General features: G+C 38.8%; 1 protein-coding gene across 1 annotated transcript in view; it reads right to left on the reverse strand.

The window, feature by feature from the left end:
• The window catches only part of MDN1 (MDN1, midasin homolog (yeast)), a 157,329-nt gene that overhangs the window by 75,580 nt on the left and 58,662 nt on the right, over positions 1 to 23,087 (reverse strand). The window contains exons 23-37 of the mRNA XM_008567220.1: positions 20,603 to 20,754; positions 19,333 to 19,511; positions 18,541 to 18,749; positions 18,210 to 18,356; positions 17,313 to 17,454; positions 15,463 to 15,597; positions 15,245 to 15,383; positions 14,506 to 14,644; positions 14,050 to 14,180; positions 12,353 to 12,497; positions 9,727 to 9,856; positions 4,598 to 4,816; positions 3,724 to 3,921; positions 1,925 to 2,133; positions 985 to 1,107 (exon numbers count right to left, since the gene is read on the reverse strand). Coding sequence (XP_008565442.1) covers positions 985 to 1,107; positions 1,925 to 2,133; positions 3,724 to 3,921; positions 4,598 to 4,816; positions 9,727 to 9,856; positions 12,353 to 12,497; positions 14,050 to 14,180; positions 14,506 to 14,644; positions 15,245 to 15,383; positions 15,463 to 15,597; positions 17,313 to 17,454; positions 18,210 to 18,356; positions 18,541 to 18,749; positions 19,333 to 19,511; positions 20,603 to 20,754 — 2,397 coding nt within the window. The remainder of the gene's footprint in view (positions 1 to 984; positions 1,108 to 1,924; positions 2,134 to 3,723; positions 3,922 to 4,597; positions 4,817 to 9,726; positions 9,857 to 12,352; positions 12,498 to 14,049; positions 14,181 to 14,505; positions 14,645 to 15,244; positions 15,384 to 15,462; positions 15,598 to 17,312; positions 17,455 to 18,209; positions 18,357 to 18,540; positions 18,750 to 19,332; positions 19,512 to 20,602; positions 20,755 to 23,087) is intronic.

A 23,087-nucleotide genomic window follows, 5' to 3' on the forward strand; every position in this document is an offset into this window, starting at 1 on the left:
CAAATGTCATATTTACATAAGCACTACAAAGCACAATCTCTGTATATTCCCAAACAGAAAACTGCTCAAGTGTGTTTGCAAGCTCAGAATGTCTTTCAGTCCCTGGATGCATTTCTACCAAATATGAGTATGGTCAGTAGCATTGAACAGTAAAACTAGGCTTTCTCTTTTCTTGGCTAATGAATATTCTTTCAGACATCTTTTTCCAAAAAAATCTGAAAATAAACAAACAAAAAAAAACTCCCTCTCCTTGACAATGCCCCAAGAGTAGCAGGAAGCAACTCAGCAGATAGGAATCCCACAGTACTCTGTCTGATATTCAGAACCAGAGGAGTCTGAATCTAAGGAAACTGCTGGGGCGTGTGCTCAAAGTTTTATCTGTGGCATACTCATCACTCTAATCATTTCAGGTCCACAAATTCTTCTAGCCTTTTCCTGAATTAACACTGCACATTCCAAACTGATCCAACTTTAGCTATCTGTCAGTCATGAAGACTCAGTATTTATCATGTCTCATGATGTGCTCTTCCTTCTGATCAATAATTTATCCAATATGCACATATAGCACTGATCACTTTCTCATCATCACTTTCTCATCATTTTTGTATGTCATTTCGTATGTCTTTCCCCAGTCTCTCTGAGGCACTAATAAAACATGGGTGTGTTTGACACTATTTGTAAAACACCTCTAAAATAAATGTAAGCACAGCAAGCCTGCCAGAGACTGGAAATAAACTAGCCAAGATGCAGTTTTCCTCTGAAAGAGAGTTTGTAGGTTATGTGTAGAGAAACTTCTGTATGTGTGTTCTGCCAAGTGACCTATCTTACTCTTAAAAGAAATCATGGAGGATATTGTCACTAGAGAATCTGTCTTTACCAACCATCAGAATGATCAATCACTGAGAAATGCCCTAGAGCTTTGGAAAGTATGCCTGCTCCTCACACATGTGGTCCCATAGTGGGCATAATAAACAGGACCCTCACCTCATCCAACACAACCCAATGGCCTGCCTTCAGAGCTGCCAGCAAGGGACCATCACGCCAGGCAAACTCTCCTCCCTTGCCACCTTCAACAGGCAGATCTGCTCCAAATAGGTCTGTGATGTCCTTTGAGAGGGGTAAGAAACGAGGAAGAGTCAACATTACAAAAAGAATTAACAAGATCCTGAGACCGTAAATCTGAAATGATAAATACTGGTGCCTTCTGCAACTACTCTTCCTTTTTACACCATGATAGAACTAACCAATCCCAGCACTCTGTTTTTTTTTTTTTTTTTTTTTTTTTTGATGGCTGGCCAGTACAGGGATTTAAACCCACAACATCATGTTCTAGCCAAATGAGCTAACCAGCCAGCCCCAATCCCAGCACTCTTTACCAGGAGCCTAAGCATGTCCCAAGAACCTTTTCATCACAATGGTTCATGTATCAATCAATTTGAGCTGGCCTTCTAAAGAAATAGCTCCCAGCCTTGGCTATACTTGGAAGTTAATTGGTGAGTTTAAAAAAAAAAAAAGAAAGAAAAGAAAAAACAAAGCAAAAACCAAAAAAAAACCCAGCAATAACAATGTAGGCCCCATTCCAAAAGATTCTCATTTAATTTGCCATCTCTGTCCCACATTTTCATAAGACTGTTTAAAAGTCACTTTATTTCTACTAAGTTTTTTAAGAAAGGAAAAAAATAAGTTGGGTTATATTATAGTAAATACTAAAATACTGTAATATTGTAAATACGCTATAGTGTTAATACAGTAAAATACAGATGAAATACTAAATCAGAATAAAGCATACAGAGAGAAGCAGAATCAGTTTGGAAGGTCATATTTGGTTGTTTTATCACCAAATGAAATATTTAGGGTACTCATGATGCCCTAACCATTTATTATCTATACCTATCCCAATCAGCTATAGAATGACTAAACTTACCGTCTGCTCTGACAAGTTGATTCGAACAAGGGTATTTCCTGAAGCCTTTGCTAATGCTCCCACCAAACTCGTCTTGCCAACACCAGGAGATCCCTCTAGGAGAATGGGTTTGTTCAGTTTCGTAGCCCTCAAGAGCCTCTGGGCATTCATAGCTGTGGTGCCTGCACTGAGTGCATAGTCAGCAATATTATTCCGGTGTAGGACAGGTCCTGAAGTGGAGAAAAGCAAAACCACATATAAGTTGTACATCATGAAATCATATATACACATCAACTCAAGATCTTAAAGAATCTACAAAACAGGCTATCAGTCAGGAAAGTACTATCTGCAGTGAAAATGTTTGGCCTCTACTTCAACATTTCATCACTCCACATCCATAAAATGCTTTACAAAAGTAGTCAGGAGCATACTTTCTCCAATTGTGCCTACTACACAGATCTTTCCATCTCCTACAAACATGTACATACATACATAGTTCTAATTGCAAACACACATCTCTCTTTTCACAACCTACACCCTGAATTACTACATGTACTTGTACCTTTATAAGGAGGTATTTTCCTAAAAGCCAAGTGTAAGCTAGGCATATAGTCCACTCAGTTCCATATAAACAATTTCATTCAACGTTTTTAGGCCACCAAGACAATTCAGGGTATGTCCTTAACCCATAAGGTAACTGAAGTGCAGGACTAATAATAACTTTTACAGGACTTAACATTTGTGCCACTATGTCTCTTAGAAAAAGCTACGGGTATACCAGTTTGGAGGTAGTGGGACTAGGAAAACATCTATTTCCTCATCCTTGCAAGCAGATGAAAGGACCACCCCAGGCCCAGGCTACTGGCATATAGCTCCTACACAGGAGCACTGAATACTGTAACAATGGCTTAGAGAAGGAATCTAATGGTTTGATCATGCAGACCCAACAGGGATGAAGACAGTACTACTGAAGAAAGAGATCTGAGGAGAGGGAAAGAGCAATGTTCCATTTGGTCAGGAACCTGGGCTGGTTCTGTTCACCAATGAACTCTTGGTAACTGCCACTGAGCCTCTGTATATTTCAGGCACTCAGCAATTATTAATGTAGAGAGAAAGGAAGGGACACTAAGTACACGACCCTGCTATGAAAGCAACAATCTGAAAAATTAAGAATGTCTTGGAAGATACTGAACTGCCTCATTTAAATATAGGGGAGAATCAAGCCAGTAAGAATGACAGCAAGGATTAGAACTCAAGCCCACTGTCTGATAAGACTACTGCATTTCCCATGTAATCATATTCATTCATCCATTCACTCAATCAACAGACATTTTCTGAGTGCTTACAACTGCTACGTTACATACATGCCAGATGCCAGGGACAGAAAGATGAATGACAAAATAATACCATCCCTCAAGGATTCAAAAAACCTGTTTTTATAAATGCTTGATAAGGTTCTATAGGATACATTATGGGCTAAACAGGCCTTTGTAGAAAACTTAAGAGTTACTGACAACTTTATTAAGGTTTAGAGCTTTACTATAGAAAAGCTCTTGTTCCAGGCACCAAGTGATAATCAGATAGGTGAATTTTTAACAAGAAAATCTATTCATAAATTGAAGTCTATCTTTTCCCCTATTTTTACATGCAAGTTATAGATTTTGAACCAGCTACACAATTATGGTTACACCAAATCAGATTCTAACTCAGATAACTAGTTCAAAAATAATCATGAGTACAATACACTAAAACTCAAAAAGTCACAATAAAGGTATCTATGATCTACAGAAAGAGAATATTTTATCTAAAATCATTCTTACCCCTTGGTATAAAAAATGGATGAATTCCCCAAAGGTTATCTATCCCAGTGAATTCTTTGGCCTTCAGTCTGTCATAAATCTTCAGCTCATTTTTCTGACATTCTGTAAGTCGGTTTATCTTGGCAAGTTTCTTAATTAGGAATTTAAGACATTCTTTTCGAGCCAAGAGAGCCGTACCAAACCCAGAGGAAGTTACCCCTAAAAGACAAAGAATCATGCCATGACAACAGCACCCACCAAGCTTTACAACCATTTATCAAAAGCTCTAGCACAGGTTCCTGGGGATGAGAATCTAGGAGAATTCAGCCTAAGTATGATCTGTAGTGAAAGGAGTCCCAAGGAAGAAGTCTGACACCACCCCATTACCCCAGTTTACAGATTATCAATTAAGCAGAAGCTTCTTCAGTAAGGTACTACTCCAGTTACTCAATGATAAATCAGCCTGGAGATAGAGTAACTAATGTGGCACTACTGACCAATCTTCATGGCTGAAAAACCAGTAATTACAGAATTTTAAGAAATAGTAGTAAACTTAAAACAAACTAAAGGATTCATTCCATTAACTAAAAATGACCAGTCATATTAAGAATTATCTACTGCTTCAGAAGCAAGGATATTTTCAACAGTCTTCTTTCTGCTCATAATCACCACTACACATTTATTAAGTATATAGTCCATAAGCTTTGAGAAGTTTTAGCCTATGTTTTATGTTAACCATCTTTTAAAGAGTACAAAGAAAGGGAAAACCATCCTGAGTTTTGGAAAGGTTAGACTAAGTGATTCCGCAAAAACCTGGGTCAGAGGCCTGGGCTTGCTCCTTTTCCTACTCCTGCTTACCCTATCTCCCATCCCCACCAGCTAACAGACAACATACCTGAACCTATTCCATCTATGTACACCAGGCATGCAGCGTGGACAAAAGATGTTACGGTGGAGATGGTGTCTGGCCTTTTCAAAGCAGCTTCCTCCCCCATTGTGTTCATGAAGTTAACCCAGGACAGGATATCTCTGATACTGACCACACATCTTCGGCCAAACTCCTGGTGGGTCAGCCAATCAATGAAATCCAGCATCACCTCAGCTACATCAGCCCCTAACAAACAAGGAAGCAAAAGCATACAATGTTTATAGGAGATCCCAGAAGGTGAGTTCATAACCTGGGGCCCACAGATGGCCTAGAAGAAGGTCTATGCTCTTTAAATTATATGCAAAGTTTTGTGAATGTACTTTTCAAAGGAAAGGAGTCCATAGCTTTTAACATATTCCCAAGGGATTTGCAAATAGCATTCCACCATTGCAAAAAAATTATATTTTATAATTTTATGTGTATTTAGTGGAGTGTATTTGTTTTAAATACATATTATATTCATTGTTACGGGGAATCCCATCTTTTCAGTGACATTTATTTCAGGTTTTTGGGTGTTTTTTTAATCTATACATCCATCAGTCAGAATTCTGCAAATTAGAGGGTTCACAAATTGTTTCATGATTCAAGTTGAATAACTCCTAAATATTATAATTTCTTATCATAAAATATTTGTCTGGAAACAAAATACTCCTTAAGTCATATATATAGATTCAAAGTAATGTCAAGTAAATTTAGTAAAGTATAAAACTTCTTTTTTTTTTTTTCAAAAAAAAAAATATATATATGACCAGTAAGGGAATCTCAACCCTTGGCTTGGTGTCGTCAGCACCACGCTCAGCCAGTGAGCTAACCGGCCATCCGTATATAGGATCCGAACCCGTGGCCTTGGTGTTATCAGAACCGCACTCTCCCGAGTGAGCCACGGGCCGGCCTAAAAAATTTCTGATGTTGATGGTAAACATTTATCTAAAAAGTATAAATACCAATGAATGTTTAAAAAAAAAAAAGAAATAAAAAATGAGGGGGAGGAATCAGCACTGCTATAATATAAAGTAAACTATACAGCAACAGCCTTGAAGGCTATATTGTGAATTGGTGAGAAGAAAAATAATTGGTTAGAAGAAGATTGATTATAGACAAAATACATATCTAAATATCTTGAAATGAAAAAGCATGGGGGAAATCCCAGTAACAATAAGGAAAGAAATTAAATGCCATTTCAATAACTAGATATTAAATACTAGTACTTAGATCCACACTGCTGAATGTAATAAAATTGAGGTAAATCAAGGACTTAATGAAAATGGAAAAAATGTATCCATTAATAGAGGGAACTTAAATCATGATTATTAAAGAAACCAAAGGCTATCAAAAGTAAAGTAGGTGGATCCATGTATGTATTTTTTAAAATAAATATTAAAAGGTAACGAAATATCAAAGCCTGCGTGATAAACGTAATAAAGAGCACCACTCAAAAACGCAGAGTGAGCATCGATATGTAAAATGAGTCAGTTTTTTTTAAAAAACCACAAGGAATGTTCCATGTCACTAGTGATGAAAGAAAGTGACATTTTAAATACCCATTGGTAAATATCCATTAAATTAAGGACAAAATAATGGGTTTCAATATACTAAAAAATGAAAAGACCCCGTTGCAGGGACTGTGGCAAACAAGTTGCCGGCAGCCTTGTGAATCCTTCTGGAGAGCAATCTGACCATAACCAAGGGATCTATGCAGTTCCTTATTTCCACTTTTAGAATACAACTCAGGGAAATAATTTTAAACAATATGTCATTTTAATGAAAACAGAATGCTTTGAGGTTTCGCTTATAAAAGTACAAGAATAGAAAAAGCAGCCCACGTGCCTTTCATAGGTCAATATTTTTTTAAAACATACATCAATTTCATACAATCTTTTTTTTTTCCTTTTTGTCTTTTTTCATGTCCGGCAACGGATTGCAACCCTCAGTGTCGCGCCCGTACCGGGCCGGGACCGGCAACGGTATCGCAACCCTCGGCGTTGCGCCCGCACCTCGCTCAGCCAGTGAGCGGGAACCGGTCTGTATGTGGGATCCGAACCCTCGGTGGGAGCGCCGCCACGCTCTCAAGCGGCGCACTGTAGCAGTGCGCCACCGGGCCGGCCCAATTTCATACAATCTTTTCTGCTTTGTTCATACTATGAACATAAGGATAGCACAACTACAGAATTTTGTGAACTAAAAATACTAGAGAAATTAAGTAGAACCCACAAGTGGTACTTATATTTTGATTAAAGATAATGCAGTAAATATATCTTATGTACTGTAATTAGGATCAGAATTTAATTTAGAATGACACAATTAGTTGAAATATTAAATTCATTAAATCTTACACATCTTTAAAGAAAATATGGGGGGAAATGCTGTGTCTAGTTTCCTATTTTACATTTCACAATTTAAAAAAAAAAAGTTTTTAGACTGTGACCCACTGATCCATTTCCAGATGATAAAACTGCTGAAAATTTTTAAGCCACTTCTTGCTTACTCTCCATGCTCCCTCAGGGTCTATAATTCCTCCTTGGGGAAGTTTGCTGCTATGTAGCCTGGAAAGCCTGGAGTAAACAAGCTCCCTAAGGACAAGTTATGAGGCTCAGAGGTAAGTTCCCAGGGCACCCTTGCTACTGCCCTATGGAAAAATCATTCATTCCAATTAAGCAGGAAGCACATTGGTGATGGAGCAACCATGGCAGTGCAACAGCAGTGCATCCTCTGCCATTCTTGTCACAATCCAGATAATTTAACAAAGGAATGAGGAGCCTATAGGAGATTCAGATGTTACCTCTTGAGGGGATCCAGCCCCAATGCAGAGCCTGAAGACAAACAATGCTTGTTTAAGAATTTCTGCCTTATTTTCCTCCTCCTTTTACTTGAATTCTCACTATAAATGAGTCATTGCAAACAGCACACAACCTAGCAAGTCATTAGTTCTTTTTTTTTTTTAATTTTGAAATAAGGAAACTTTATATTTCATAGACATTTTAGTCTGTAATAATCTCTTCTATGGCTCCCCAGGATGTTCCAATACAAACAAACAAATTTACCATTTAAGTAGAAAGGACAAAGCGGCAACTATAAGCAAAATGGAAGATTCCCACACTGAGGTTAAGTACCAAGAAAATTAAATAGGTTTAACCCAAATTTAGCAAAAGAATAATTTCTCATTTCATTAATCAGTGAATATAGTCTTCACTCACACAAGCTTTTTATACATGGTATGAAACATCATATATGAATAGAATACTGAGCAAAGAAGTCTCTCCTTAATTGCACTTTGAATGCCTTCATGACTTACAATGGGAATTTTCTAAACAAATCTCTTCAATAGAACTTCACAAAATATTGGAATTCTTTCATGGCTTAATCTTGCAGCAAGTAATAAAAAACACCTAACGTACTTAAAGTAACCTAGATTAGCAGTATACTCGCTATAATATGACTTGGTCACTTCACACTTGAGACTATTATATCAGAAAATTGCAGGCACATGGTAATTTCTTCATTTTAGTTGGGTAAAATATAGATATTTCCAGGGAAATGACAAGTAGTACAGCTGGTCACCAAATGCTTTCTCCCAAGGATCCTGACCTTCCAGAATCTGTTCTTCTTTACAACCTTATGACTTTGGTGTCCCTCCCCCGCTACATCACACATCCTCTGTTGTGCTCCCAACTTTGATTGGGCTGGAAGTTATTCGCATGGCTGAGCAAAATATTTTAACTTATTTATATATAATTTCTTCCAGTTATTAAAGAGTTGTTTTAAGATAAAAGAATAAACACATTTAATCAGGACTTACAGCAGTTGTAACTTGAGTTAGCTTATTTTTTTCTTGGTTGTTATTTTGTTGGTTTAAAACATAGTCCAACATTCTCAGAAACCAATCAACAATCACGGAAAAATGTAAATGATATTATTACCAGGCAAATTAACGTCTACTGTTTAAAAATACAGTATAACAAGAGTTGAGTAGAAATAGAATCATTAAAAATGTGTTTCAGAATTTCACTTGAAAGTATGAAAAGTTAAATTTTTCTGGGAGTCTTAATAACAATGATATTTAATAAAGAGAAAATTTAAAGAATTTGAATAGTAGTCATTAAATTACTAGGTAAAAATTCTAATGATTTAAATTTGAAAACTGTTGAACACATTAAAAGTCAACTGAATTTCTGCTTGGATAACAAAAACATAAAACAAGAAATAGCATCGTTCATTGTATGACACTAAATGAGGTGTTTTGGGCTATATAAACATATCAAGTAAACATGCTTTCCCTGCTTTTATTTTTATACAGACAGAGCTTAAAAACTACTTTGAATTAAAAAAAAAAAAAAAAAAACTTGTATACTTTATTCTGTATTAAGTACTATACTTCGCAGTATTTTGTGCAAGAGTTTTGATCTAACTTTTGAGGAAGATGTTTAATATACAAGAAGCTAATATCAGCTCTGTCAAAGACATCTACAAAAATATGTCCCTCACACTTTTACACATAATATACAGAACTATAAAATCTGTCAAGGTGGAAACTCCCTGGAATTTCTTAATGTACTGGAAAGTACAGCAAGGCAAAAGAAAGCATTATATACAACTGTTTAAGCATTCTGGCATATATAGTGTTTTTAGTGTGGTCCTTGGATCAACATTCATGGCATCACCTGAGAACTTGTTAGGTAAATTCCCATACTCCACCCCAGACCTACCAAATCAGAAACACTGGGTGTGAGCCTAACAAGCTGTATTTCAACAAGTCCTCCAGATGAGTTTAAGAACCACAGACTTAGTCAAATCTTGTGCCATTGAGTGACTGTCACACTGGTAGGAACAAGACAGAAAGAAGCAAGTTCACCATGGGATGGGAAGATCCAGCTGTTCAGGCAGCACCATGTATCCCTGTGAATATGGGAGTTCAGCGTGGGCCCTTCCTAAAGGGAAGTCTTTGCTCAGATGACTAAAAAACTAATCTCTTTTCTCATATTACACACCATACGGACATATGGCAAATGTCCTATAACACACACATCACACCCCCCACTCCAACCAATTATCAACCCAGCAACCCATTATCACCACAGCCACCACCTCCAAACTCTCACCTTTATGATCTATTCTGCCCAGAGACAATCCTGGACGAAGATTATGACTGATTATCTGAATTAAATCTTCACGGCTTGTGCTTTGAGGGCACCATATTTCTGTAAACCGGTTTCTTAATGCAGGAGACAGCTACAAGAAACACAGACTCCAAAGTGAATTTTAAACCTATGAGAAAAGCTAGAAAAGAAATTCTTTGAAAGAATGTTATGTGTAAGTCCAGCAAATACTAGATACTTCTTTTATTAGTTCTACTACTAGATACAATTTATTGAAAACCCATTTTATAAAACTAAACTATTTTGTGAACCTAATCTGCACACCTATTTTCTAACCTAAACTGTACCTATATATAAATAATTGAAGAACTTTTTTGTCCTGGCTTCTTACATATGTCATCTAATTAATCTCTACCACACCCACCAAGTCAGTATTAGCATCACTCTCTTTATAGATGTGGTACAGAGCTTCAAGGCCTTATAGAGTAAGGGATGTATAAGTAAGATTCCAGCCCCAGTCAAATCTGAGCTCTTTCCCTTAAGCAAATGTTCTTCCTTTCACTTTACATTTACTTACATAATTAACATTTTCTAGAAAACAGCTATCCTCCCATAGAGAAGGGCTGTTTGAAATAGAATGAGAAGGGCCGGCCCGGTGGCGCACTCAGTAGAGTGCGGCGGCACTCTCGCCGAGGGTTCGGATCCCATATAGAGACCGGTCCGCTCACTGGTTGAGCGCGGTGCGGGCGCGACACCGAGGGTTGCGATCCCGTTACCGGTCACGAAAAAAGACAAAAAGGAAAATAAAAAAAGATGACCGGTAAGCGGATCTTAACCCTTGACTTGGTGTTGTCAGCACCACGCTCACCCAGTGAGCTAACCGGCCATCCCTATATGGGATCCGAAGTCCGCTCACTGGTTGAGCGCGGTGCAGGCGCGACACCAAGGGTTGCGATCCCGTTGCCGGTCACGGTACGGGCGCGACACCGAGGGTTGCGATCCCTTACCAGTCACGAAAAAAGACAAAAAGAAAAAAGAAATAGAACGAGAAAACTACTTTTATGTGGCTCAAAGGGAGTGAAATTAAAAGGTGGCATGTATCTTACCTCTTGCATAACAAAGAATTGTTTAGGTGCTCCAGTCTTAGGGCCTTTGCCCTCTGTCTAGATTCCTCTTTCCCTTCCCCAAGGTGAGTTACTCCTGTTCACAAATGTTTACAATGCCAAGTGTGCAATTATTAGTTTGTCATCACTTTCTTTTTACTTGACAATTGTCTAATTGGCCTACCATGGAAGGCCCAGGAACAGTGTTCATACTCAGGAGTAGCTTAGTAAAGACCTAGTGAATTCCTGAGTGTTCCTTGTCACCATCCTGGATAAGCAGTGCCTCTGGTGTTCAGGATCCTACCTCATTCTGCTTGTCACAGGCAGGTAGAACAAAAAAGTAGCTTTCCCTTAGGTAAAAGTTAGCAACCACCGTCTTAAGGAAAACTTAAGCTAACCTGACAGGCAAGTTAACATACACAACCTTGAAATCAGATCTCTCTATGGTATTTCCACTTGCCAAGTAGCCAGTTTTTATATTTTGAGTCTGAAACTGTGATGTATTTTATTCCAACTCTTCAGAGCATTTCTTGAACCACAGTGATCGTCTTTCTTCTTATGCTACTGAAGAAAACGAGGCCCAAACTATCATGTTCCCACTTCAATTACCAAGAATCCTGTGTGCCTTCATTCAAGATCAACATCTTTGTTTCTTTCATCATCCCTCAACTGTTACCACACTACCCTCTTACTAACTTTAACAGAATAGGACCCAGCACATGGTGCTGACTTCTCCACTGAAAGGCTTCAGGAGCCTAAAATCCTCAGGGGTGTTTGTTGGTTCCTGTCTATATCTGAGCACAACCTTCTGAACAGAAGAAACCACCCTCTGCCCTTTGCTTTAGAAACAGCCTGACAGTACCTCACATAACCCTTAAGAGAACAGATAATGCTCTACCTGCAAAACCAGAAAAGGTTTCTGCTAGTGATTTTGTCACGTTAAAATCACTCATAAAAGGGCCAGCCCGTGGCTCACTTGGGAGAGTGTGGTGCTGATAACACCAAGGCCACGGGTTCAGATCCCATATAGGAATGGTCAGTTAGCTCAATTGGGAGAGCGTGGTGCTGACAACACCAAGTCAATGGTTAAGATCCCCTTACCGGTCATCTTTAAAGAAAAAAAAATCACTCATAAAGACAGGCTAGTGTTTAAGAAAGTGGACTCCAAAAGCAGTGCTTGAGTTTAAATTTCAGTTCCAACTTTTCTCATCTATAAAACTAGGAAAATAGATATCACAAAGAGCTCTTTTATACATTTACAGGGCTATATATAAAGGGCTAGCAAAGGTGACTGAAACAATGACATTTCAGTAATGTACAAAGTGAGATGTCAAATGAGAAAATGTTTATCTGTTAGAATTATTTCTCAACCTAATAATTTAAAAATATCATTTAGGATTTTTACATTTTATCCAGTTTTTATCCAACATAAAATTCCAAATGCATTATTACATACAATGTTTACAGGTGCCAATAAGTTGATTTCGAATACTAGAAAGAAATTATGCTTTGGGAAAGAGTTTTACCTCCTTTTTTCCAAAGTCACCCCCAGGGTTCATGGTGGCTAAGATACGGAATTTTTTCCCAGCAGTCAATAGCTCTACTTCATTATCCTTGTCCTCTGGACTGCCTTTTTCAGCTAATACCAAAGATTTTTCTGCTTCAAGGACACTAAAAGAAAAATTGGAAAATATTGGAGAAGGCTTACGTATTCTTGCTATTTTGTGGTCTTGGATACTCTTTGAAAGAAAAAGAAAGTTATCTCTTCTGCTAAGCTTTCACTTTAGTTAATAGTTTCCCATCACAAATTTCAAAATGACTCACTATCCCAAGTTCTGTGTAATGGAACAGAATTTCTGATCAAAAGAAAAAGAACTTCTTTTTACATTTATCCCCTGTTAAGGCATTTGTCTTAAAAATGAGTATCTTGCATGCAAGTACTGATGTAGACACTATCCATAACTGCCCCAAAGTGGAAACAACCAAAACACCATCAACTGATGAACAGAAAAACAAAATGTGATACATCCAATAGTATTGTAAATAAAAAGAAACAAATGTTATGCAGCAATATGGATGAACCTCAAAACATTAATGCTAAATGATAGAACAGATTATTTATATGAAATATCAAGAAAAGACAATACAAAGAGACAGAAAGTAGATTAGTGGTTGCCTGAAGCAGAGAGTGGAACCAGGAAACCTATACAAAGGATCCTACTGAATGATGGTAATGTTGTAAAACTGGATTGTGATGGTTGCAAATTCAGTACATTTATTAAAACTCATTGAATTGTACATTTAAATGTGTACATTTGTGATATGTAAATTATACCTCAATAAAAAGAGAAAAATGGGTGTTGCTATATCAAGACTCATACTGGTCTTAGGTTTGGGGATGCCTTACAGCCAAAGATCTAAGATTCTGATTCCAGTTCCTTCAAAAAATTAAAACAGTAGACATATAATTTGCCTTAAAAAATAATTTTATCTTAGGGCCGGCCCGGTGGCACACTGGAGAGTGCGCCGCTTGGGAGTGCGGCCCCGCTCCCGCCGAGGGTTCGGATCCCATGTGGAGACCGGTTCCCGCTCACTGGCTGAGCGCAGTGCGGGCGCAACACCGAGGGGTGCGATCCCGTTACCGGTCAGTAAAAAAGACAAAAAGGAAAAAAAATAAAAATAATTTTATCTTGGGGCCGGCCCGGTGGCACACTGGAGAGTGCGCCGCTGGGGAGTGCGGCCCCGCTCCCGCCGAGGGTTCGGATCCCATGTGGAGACCGGTTCCCGCTCACTGGCTGAGCGCAGTGCGGGCGCAACACCGAGGGTTGCGATCCCATTGCCGGTCCCCGGTACGGGCGCAACACCGAGGGTTGCGATCCCATTGCCGGTCCCCGGTACGGGCGCAACACCGAGGGTTGCGATCCCGTTACCGGTCAGTAAAAAAGACAAAAAGGAAAAAAAATAATAATAATTTTATCTTAGGCATATTTGTTCTAGTCCGAATGTCACACAGTCCCTATCTTTCTAATTATTGACAGCAAAAAGGAAAAATTAGGTCTTTTAAAGGAGACCCTGAGTGCTAAGGCCAAAAGAAGTGGTAACCCATCAACATTTTCAAACATTTACTATGTACCTATGAGGAGCACTACTGTGCACAAGATTTATTATCTATAAAAATCACATCACAAAGAAAACAAACACAGCAAACTTCTCACACATGCACCTGTTGAGTCTTTCCAAGACAGAGTCGTCAGCCAGCGAGATCTCATCCAAGAGGAAAAAGCCATCCTCCTTCATGGCCAGAACCAGAGGCCCGTCATGCCATTCAAAGAGTCTTGATGTGTTCATTTCTTCCTATAGTTTGGAAAAGAAGTGGAGGGAATTAAAGGGCAGGTGGCTCTACAAGACAATATACATGTAGCTAGTTGGTATCTAGCGGGGTAAAGTAGTCATTCTGCAGGAACAAAGGATCTGAGAACAGGGAAAAGAACCTGCAGGACAGGATGCTCATTAAGGCCCCTTGTAGAACAGCGAAATTCTGAGGATCTGCATGTACAATCAAAGAAGAACCTGGATCCAGAAATAGCACCATGAACAAAATACCACAGTTCACTTACATACACAGCCAACTGCAGTTCTTTAAATGAAGGAACACATCAACATTTGCTACTGAACAAACCTTATCCTTTGGCTTCTGTCTCACTGGTCGCAGCCCACCCAGGAAGTCTGATGCGTCCATGTGTAAGTGGCAGTTGACGGAGTATAATTTCTGATTAGCCAAGGCTGCAAACACCTGACAGATAGTAGTTTTCCCACACCTGTTAGAGATAAAGAGATTAACAAGGCATGTGTTCCAAACACACACACATAATAAACAAACACCCCTCCCCAACAATACCCAAAAGAGGGAAGCCTCACTGCAGCAGCAGATAGAGCTATCTAATGCAGGACCTCTGAAGCACCCCAGGCCCAGGGCACACCTCTGTAAAACATCAGTGCTCTCCCATGTATGTGCCTTACCCAGAAGGGCATATACTGCCCAAATTCTATCTTTTCCTAGTTCTACCAACAACCATTAAGGGATGGAAAAGAAATCCAATCTTTATAGACTTTCAAGAGACACTTCTTCTCCACGTACCTATAGAGTGAATCTCACTGTTTAAAAGAATACACACAAACAGCTCCTAATGATAATGATGCAAGATATTCTTTCTCATAAACAAGGAATCTGGTCTGAAGAGAAAAGTAAACAATAGTACATTTCCTAAGTTGCTTCTTTAAAAAAAAGAAAAACATGAAGAAAGGGAGGGAAAGGAAATTGCCAAAATGTTTTCATGATGAGTCTTTCACACCTAGCTCAAGTAATCCTATAGAATTGAACTGAACCCTAACAATCAGATATTGTTGCAGAACTTTACCCAGTGTCTCCAACCAGCAGCACTGGTTCACCAAATTCCAATGCCCTTCCCACCAGCATCGCAAGTCTCCGCATACCCTCAGTCCACACGATGTGGCCGAATGTAGATTCCAATGTGGACATCTGAGTAGAAAATTTACCTATCCAAGGCAGAATAGATATTTAGGTTTTAATGAGTACACCTCGATTCATACTCCTCTGGGGTTCTAGCATACTCACCCAGCAATCTTAGGACATTTTCTTTGGAGAAAAGAGATTGAGGACACATTTTTTTCTTAAAATGTTTTTCAAGGACTCCTTGAACCACATCAACCTCCTCCTGCTTCCTGACTCGGCCTGCCAAAAGCATAAAGCCTGAAGGGAAAAAGAAGAGCCCTCAAGTGTCTGTCTAGTGGCAACACCAAGGGATGTTGACACTATGGAGCAATAGCAACTCTCATATGTTAATGATGGAGGGGAAATCTAAAGAACTACTTTGGAAAACTGCCCTATGCCCCATTAATATGACTTCTAGATATCTCCAAACACAAATGAACATGTGTGCACCAAAAGACATATGCAGAAATGTAGCTAAAAAGTAGAAATGATCCACATGTCCATCAACAAGAGAATGGATACTATCCACACAACAGATTATCACATAACAATAAAAAAGAATGAAGTCTTGATACCCACATAACAGCATGGCTGAATCTCGTATCAGGATGAGTGAAAAAGCCAGAACCAGAAGAGTACATGCTGCATGACTCCATTTGGATGAAGCTCAAGCACAGGCAAAATCAATCAGTGGTGACAAAAGTCAAGAGTAGTAGTTACATTCTGAGAGGAAAGACTAGCAAGAGACTTGAAGGAACCTTCTAAGATGTTGGAAATATTCCAAATCTTGGTCTAGATGGTGATTTACATGGATATATACATATTTTAAAAGGCTTTACAGTATGTTATACCTCAATAAAAAAGTTTTTTTTAAAATGTGTTCCTCAAACTAACAGAGGAACAGTTAATCTATCAGAGGGAGAGAATAAATCCATGGTTCTTAGAGGGGGGAGGAGGAGGGGAATGGATAAGGGGCATAAAGAATTAAGTATGATTTATAACAATTAGTATGCTAATAAAAAACAAAAACAAAATAAAAATAAAAGTATAAAATGCATTCCTTCCTCTAATCGTTACCAGTAAAAAAAAAAAAAAGAGAGAGAAAATAAAACTCTCTTGCACTAGTTTTATTTACTCTTCTTACTTATTTATTATTATTTTTTTTTTTTGTCTTTTGTCTTTTTCCGTGTCCGGCAACGGATCGCAACCCTCAGTGTTGCCCCCGTACCGGACCGGGGACCGGCAACGGGATCGCAACCCTCGGCGTTGCTCCCGCGCCTTGCTCAGCCAGTGAGCGGGAACCGGTCTGCATGTGGGATCCGAACCCTCGGGCGGGAGCGCCGCCACGCTTCCCAAGCGGCGCACTATCCAGTGTGCCACCGGGCCGGCCCAACTCTTCTTACTTATTAACTACCCCATTAATTACTAATCAGCACTTTTCATAGCAGAAGATTCTGATATGCTTTCTATCCTTTCATGGAGAATAACATCAATTTTTCCCACGGATTAAACCAAAATGACCAAACCTGAGTATCAGCTGATATAACTGCCTTCTCTCAGAACTCTGATTTTATCTCATACATCTGTTGTCTGTATATCTCTAATGCACAAGTTGGACTATCTGTGGTCACCACACTGCGGATAAATGGCCCAAAAAGCTACCACCCAACCTGCCTAAACTCCCAAAGGGGCTATGGCCATATCCTCCCACATGTGGCCACCTGAAGCAAGAAATAAGAAAATCTTATCTTAATTCCTAAATGTGGCCACTTGAAGCAAAGTAAGAAAACCTTAGCAACCAATCCATATTACCATAGAGGCCTGCAAGGTTAGCATTACTTATAAAAGTAGTTAGGACTAGAGACTGGAATACCTAATCAAATGTATATATGAACCACAATTTGGAGCAAGATTTATTTTAACAAAAAAGTTTCACATTTGACCTATCTTTATGCATGTGATTGAAAACATACCATCATTGGCTAAATGCTGTAGCCAATCATACTCCTTCTCAGTCTGCTCAGCCAGTCTGTACCTTTCAGCCCATCGGAACAGATCACGAAGGGTGATGAAGCCCTGCTTTCCAGCAAATACTGAAGAACTTCTGCGATAGGACTATTAAAATATCAAAAAACAAATGAAAAACAGCACTAGTTGCCCTAAATGGTAAGCTTGTAATACAACATACAAAACTCCTAACAAATTAAGCACCCATTAAGTGATTTCATTCCACTGAGTAAGTTTTTAATGTAAATGGACTTTAATCATTTGAAGAAAAATGTTCAAATTCATGTGTAAGTAAAGAATATAACATTGGAATTCCCTCTTATATGCCATACAGAAAACAATCACAAATAATACAAATGATATCAAAGATGCAGGAAGATTAGTCCTACAACGTGGGGACAAAATGATAAGAGTGTTAACAGTTATTAGCTTTCTGGAAAGTAATTTGACAATATATACTTTCTGATAAAGAACACTTTTACCCCATGAAATAAATGCGAATTTTTCAAAAAATCAACTGAAGCTTGGCAGTTGACAAGGGAGAACCATACTGAAAGGAGCTCTTTAATTACGTCCATTCAAGAAGAGTATCCATTTAAAAAACAAAAATTAGTTTGCTTATGCCAAATTCCATCCTAAATGTTTCAATATTATATACAAATAGGGAACCATCATCGTGTCTAAATATGAGAAAATTAAGATAACATAAAATTGTTAATTTATAAAAGAAAACCACTCTGAAAAATAAGTAAATAAATGCACAGACTCTTGTTTCTATCCAAAGAAGCTATCAAATTTTGACCACCAAATCAAATCGACACATTCCATTTGAAACTAAGTTCAGTGATAGGGAAATGAAATACCTGAAGGTCCAGCATGACTTTTATCAACTTGTTGCAATAGGAGGGTGGCAAACTACACCGCTTATGCAAGATTGTTTCCAACTCAGAACTAGGCAATTCATCAAAGTGCAATTCCACAAACCGATTCCTGAAGGCTCTAGAAAGCACCTAGGAAATGCACAGAAAAAATAGGGGACAAAGGGCCTTTTCATCTAGTTTCCAAAATGGAGGCCCTGCCATTCACCACAAAAAGAAAAATCACTCAGCAGAGATAAAAACATTTCATTCCTACCAAGAAAGATTTACTATTTGATGTGGTAAGAAAAGAAGGAAGGGCGCAAATGCTACGTACCTTTCTGCCTCCATAAAGTCCTGGGGGATTTTGGGTGGCAAAAAGCATGAACCGAGGGTGTGCCTTAACAACTTCCTGTGTTTCTGTTATGAGCAATTCACGGTTATCATCCAACAGTCTGTTCAGTGCCTCTAACACATCGGTAGGGGCCAAATTTAATTCATCTAAAATAATCCAGTAGCCTTTTCTCATAGCATCAATAAGAACACCTGGAAGGAAACAAACACTGAGAATTAGTGTATAAATTAGCCCAATGTTTTAAAATACATAACAAATCCTAGATCATCATTAAATTTCAAAGCAAATTACTTTCTGCAGCTAGCCTTGCCCAAAACAATTTGTGACACTGTACGTGAAGGAAGCATAATTTTCAATTACGATAGTTCCTTTATTCCCCAAAGAGGAGGAACCAGGGCTGACAAATACCTCATTTCTAGTTTGTTCAGTTTTCCCCCTGGAGTCAAATTTCATTTAAACCACCACATTCTCATATTTATTCCCAGATTTCCTCAGTCCAATGCTCACCCCATTCTTTGAATCTCTACAAAATGAAACAGCAGTTCAACTGCCCTCTCCAAAATGTGGCCCTAGTCCTGTACATAGCTGGCAAAATTAATGGAACCCAAAGGAAACCAGCCCCTTAACCATCTGTACCTCAGGGGCAAAGAAAAACCAGCTGTTATGGCATAGGTCCATGTGCCTGAATTGGAAAGGATGAAGAATATTATTACTTGGAGAAATGTGTCTAAAAGAATGATCACCTATATCCATGGAATGAAATATTCACCCTACCTTCTTTGAAGACAAGCTTCCCCGAAGAGTCGGATGTGTAACAACCAACATACTCCTGAATATCCGTGTGTTCGTGATTATTAATACGCACACAGTGATTGCCAGTGGCTGCGGCCAACCATCGGATCAGGCTTGTTTTACCAACTGATGTCTCTCCCTGAATCAGCACTGGATAGGTTCTGTAAAAGATCAGCCAATAAAGCAGTTTTTTAAAAAGAGGAAAGTAGATGGCAGGGTCTGGGGAAGGGGCAGCAGGTGCCATGTCCAGCCACAAGAGGAAGAAGAAACCTCTGAAATAGCCCAAGAGGCAGGCCAAGCAGGAAGATAAAGCTTTCAAGCAGAGAGGAGCAGAAAGCAAAGGCAGCAGGGAAGGGGACTCTGACCACAGGCAGAATTAAGAAATCTGGCAAAAAGTAAGCAGTTCTTTGTGCCTAAGGTGATGGTGACCCTTGATTCCATTCCGAGACATCTAGATTCCCTGACATAGCATCTTTTGCCACCTACAGCTAGAATGAAGTGTTGTCATGGAGCCTCTTACATATTTAAGAATAAACTTTAGTAAAAAAGAAAGAAGGCAATCATTAAAAAAAAATTTTTTTTAAAAAGAAAAGCAAACCATAGAAACCAGAATTAATTTGAGTAGTGTTAAAAAAGAATGACTACATCATTTAACATCATTATAAACAGCATTTATATTTTTATATCTATGCACTGAGAAGTTTCTATGTAAAAACTGTTCCTCAGAAAATAGTGATGAAAGCAATTCCAACCTCTCTGGCACTACCTGTGCAAAATAATAAGTAGAACTGTAACAAATAATGAGTGATGAGTATTCACCAGCAAAATACCAAACAACAACATTAAAGATGGCCAAATAGTCTGCATCCTTATTGCTCCTGCCGAAGGTATAACTAGAAACAATGCTTCATGCAAGCAGAAAAGTCACAGTACCAACTTTAGAAAATAATTACTCAGTTAGCCAATGTGCAACAACGACAAACTGTGAAAGTTTAAAAAGCTAGACTAGGGCCAGCCCATGGCTCACTTGGGAGAGTATGTTGCTGATAACACCAAGGCCACGGGTTCGGATCCCTATATAGGGATGGCTGGTTAGCTCACTTGGGAAGGCGTGGTGCTGACAGCACCAAGTCAAGGGTTAAAATCCCCTTACTGGTCATCTTTGTTTTTTAAAAAAAAAAAAGCTAGACTAGAATCTCATCAATGCCTATGCTTGTAGAAACTTCAGAGCAGTGAGAGAAAAGGCACGCACCCTGCAGAGACCACTCGGACTATATCTCTCAGGTTCAGCTTAACAGAAGACGTCAGAATGTATGACTCATCTATCATAGGCTCTTTGTCTCCCACCGAAATCCAGTAGCCTTCGACCTGGATGAGCCGACCACCTTTTGGCTCTGGAATAGGCTGAAAGACACAAAAGTTAGAGAAATAACCCACAATGCCATGACAACTATGGCATTCTTTCAGAGAGGAGTGGAAAGTGGGAAAAGAAGTTGTCACCAAGAACGCTGCCCTGTTCTGGGTGCTTTCAACATTAAAACCCATGTGTGAAATACGAATATAAAATTACTTTGAGAAGTGAGAACAAAATGGTGACATGTATTGGTGTTAAAATTGGGGTGGAGGTAGATAGGTTTGGGGAAAAACTTGATCAAAACAATTTCCCAGACAGTTTATGATTTAGTTCTCTTCTCTCGTCTACCAAAATGCCCACTCTGATTAAGTATTTTTGTCAAAAATAAGTATTTCATATAAACCATGTTCCCAAAAAAAGAACGAGTGCTGTGCCAAGGGCGGAGGATTTGCATTATCACACTCTGGATCTCCTAGAAGACATTAAAAACAAAACTGACCCTCCAAAGAAACTAATCCATTAAGGACAATATTGTGGATGATGGCATAATTGTTCTAATATGACATAAATTCTTAAATTATTTTATACAAATTGCCATGTTTATAAATCAAAAATAGTAAAATAGTAGTCAAACCTATAGTTATGGAAAAGTACTCTTCTAGAATATCTGGCTCCCAGACTTGAAGCTACAAGTCTAGGCCCTATTTTTTTTTTCTTTCCTTTTTGTCTTTTTTCGTGACCGGCAACGGATCGCAACCCTCAGTGTCACACCCGTACCGGACCGGGACCGGCAACGGGATCGCAACCCTTGGTGTTGCACCCACACCTCGCTCAGCCAGTGAGCAGGAACCGGTCTGTATGTGGGATCCGAACCCTCGGCGGGAGCGCCGCCGCGCTCCCAAGCGGCGCACTGTAGCAGTGCGCCACCGGGCCGGCCTAGGCCCTATTTTTAAGGTCTTTTTAGATGAGTTGAGGAGAAGTGGGGTGGTCAGGGGGACCTTTAAGCTTCCATTACAACCATGAGGAGCACACACAAAAAATGAGCAACTGTAGGAAACTAGTATTTGATTATGATAATAAAAATAGCAAACCTGCGTCTTTTCTTAATGTTCTTACAGTGTACGAAAAGTATTCATTCATGCACTGCTTGTATAATTTTAGAAAGGTTGAATTCAAAGTAACTGCAAGTACCAACAGGTCTCTCTTCCTAATGAGCAAGCAATCAACATGTAAACAAGCCCGCTGGTGAGCAAGCTCCTCTCAGCCTCCTCCAGTACCATGCTATTCTGTAATTTCCTCTGTCAAACGCAAACAGATGTTATTTGTAACAGTACCCCCTCCCTCCACCAAAAAAAGCCCAACCATCAATCAGAAGGAATCTGTGCAGATAAACTATGCTGCAACCATCCAAAGAAATTCTATGTGGCCCTTAGAAAGCATGTCACAATATCTGGTGCAGAAACAAAATCCAAAATATAGTTGGGCTATAAAGGAAAGCTACAGATAAAAAAAACCTAAAAATAGGAAAACTATAGAATATTCTTATATTTCTACTCTTGTCACTTATATTAAATACTGTATCTATTTAAAAACCAAAATACATATTAGAATTTACCTCAACAAATCAATACACACAAAAGAATTTGAATGTATATATAAAAAAATACATATATTACAATTTAGCTGGAAATGGCTATCTATAGGATTTAAATCCCTGAATGCAATTATTAGAAACTTTCTTTCTGCTCTCTCTGCTTCCACCATCTTGCAATGTGAGATACCTGGGTCACTGTCACCAACAACAAATGGACTTTGGGCTTCCCAGCCACTGAAACTATAAGCAATAAATTTTGTTTCTCTTTATAAATCATCCAGTTTCAGGCATTTTGTTATAAGCAACAAAAATGGGCTAATACAGAAAATTGGCACCAGAGAAGTGGGGTGTTACTTATAACAAATACTTGAAAATGTGAAAGCAGCTTTGGAACTGTGTGTTAGGCAAAAGTTGGAGGACTCAGAAGAAGACAAAAAGACGAGGGAAAGTTTGGAATGTTTTAGAGACTGCTTGCATGGTAGTGAATGCTGATAGAAATATAGACTATAAAGACCATTCTAAGGAGGTCTCAGGCAGAAATAAGGAGGAGCTTATTGGAAACTGGGGCAAAGATCACCCCTGCTGTGAACTGGCAAGGAATTTGGCTGCATTCTGTCCATGCCCTAGGACTTTGTGGAAGTTGCAACTTAGGAGTTGTGAACCACAGTATTTGCTGGGAGAAATTTCTAAGCAGCAAAGCATTAAAGAAGCTGCATGGTTGCTTGTAACAGCCTACGTTGTTATGGTGGCAAAGGTATAATGTAAAGCCAGAATTTAAAAGGGAAGAGA

The sequence above is a fragment of the Galeopterus variegatus genome, unplaced genomic scaffold (genome assembly GCF_000696425.1).
Source record: "Galeopterus variegatus unplaced genomic scaffold, G_variegatus-3.0.2 Scaffold305, whole genome shotgun sequence".
In the NCBI taxonomy this organism is placed as follows: Eukaryota; Metazoa; Chordata; class Mammalia; order Dermoptera; family Cynocephalidae; genus Galeopterus; species Galeopterus variegatus.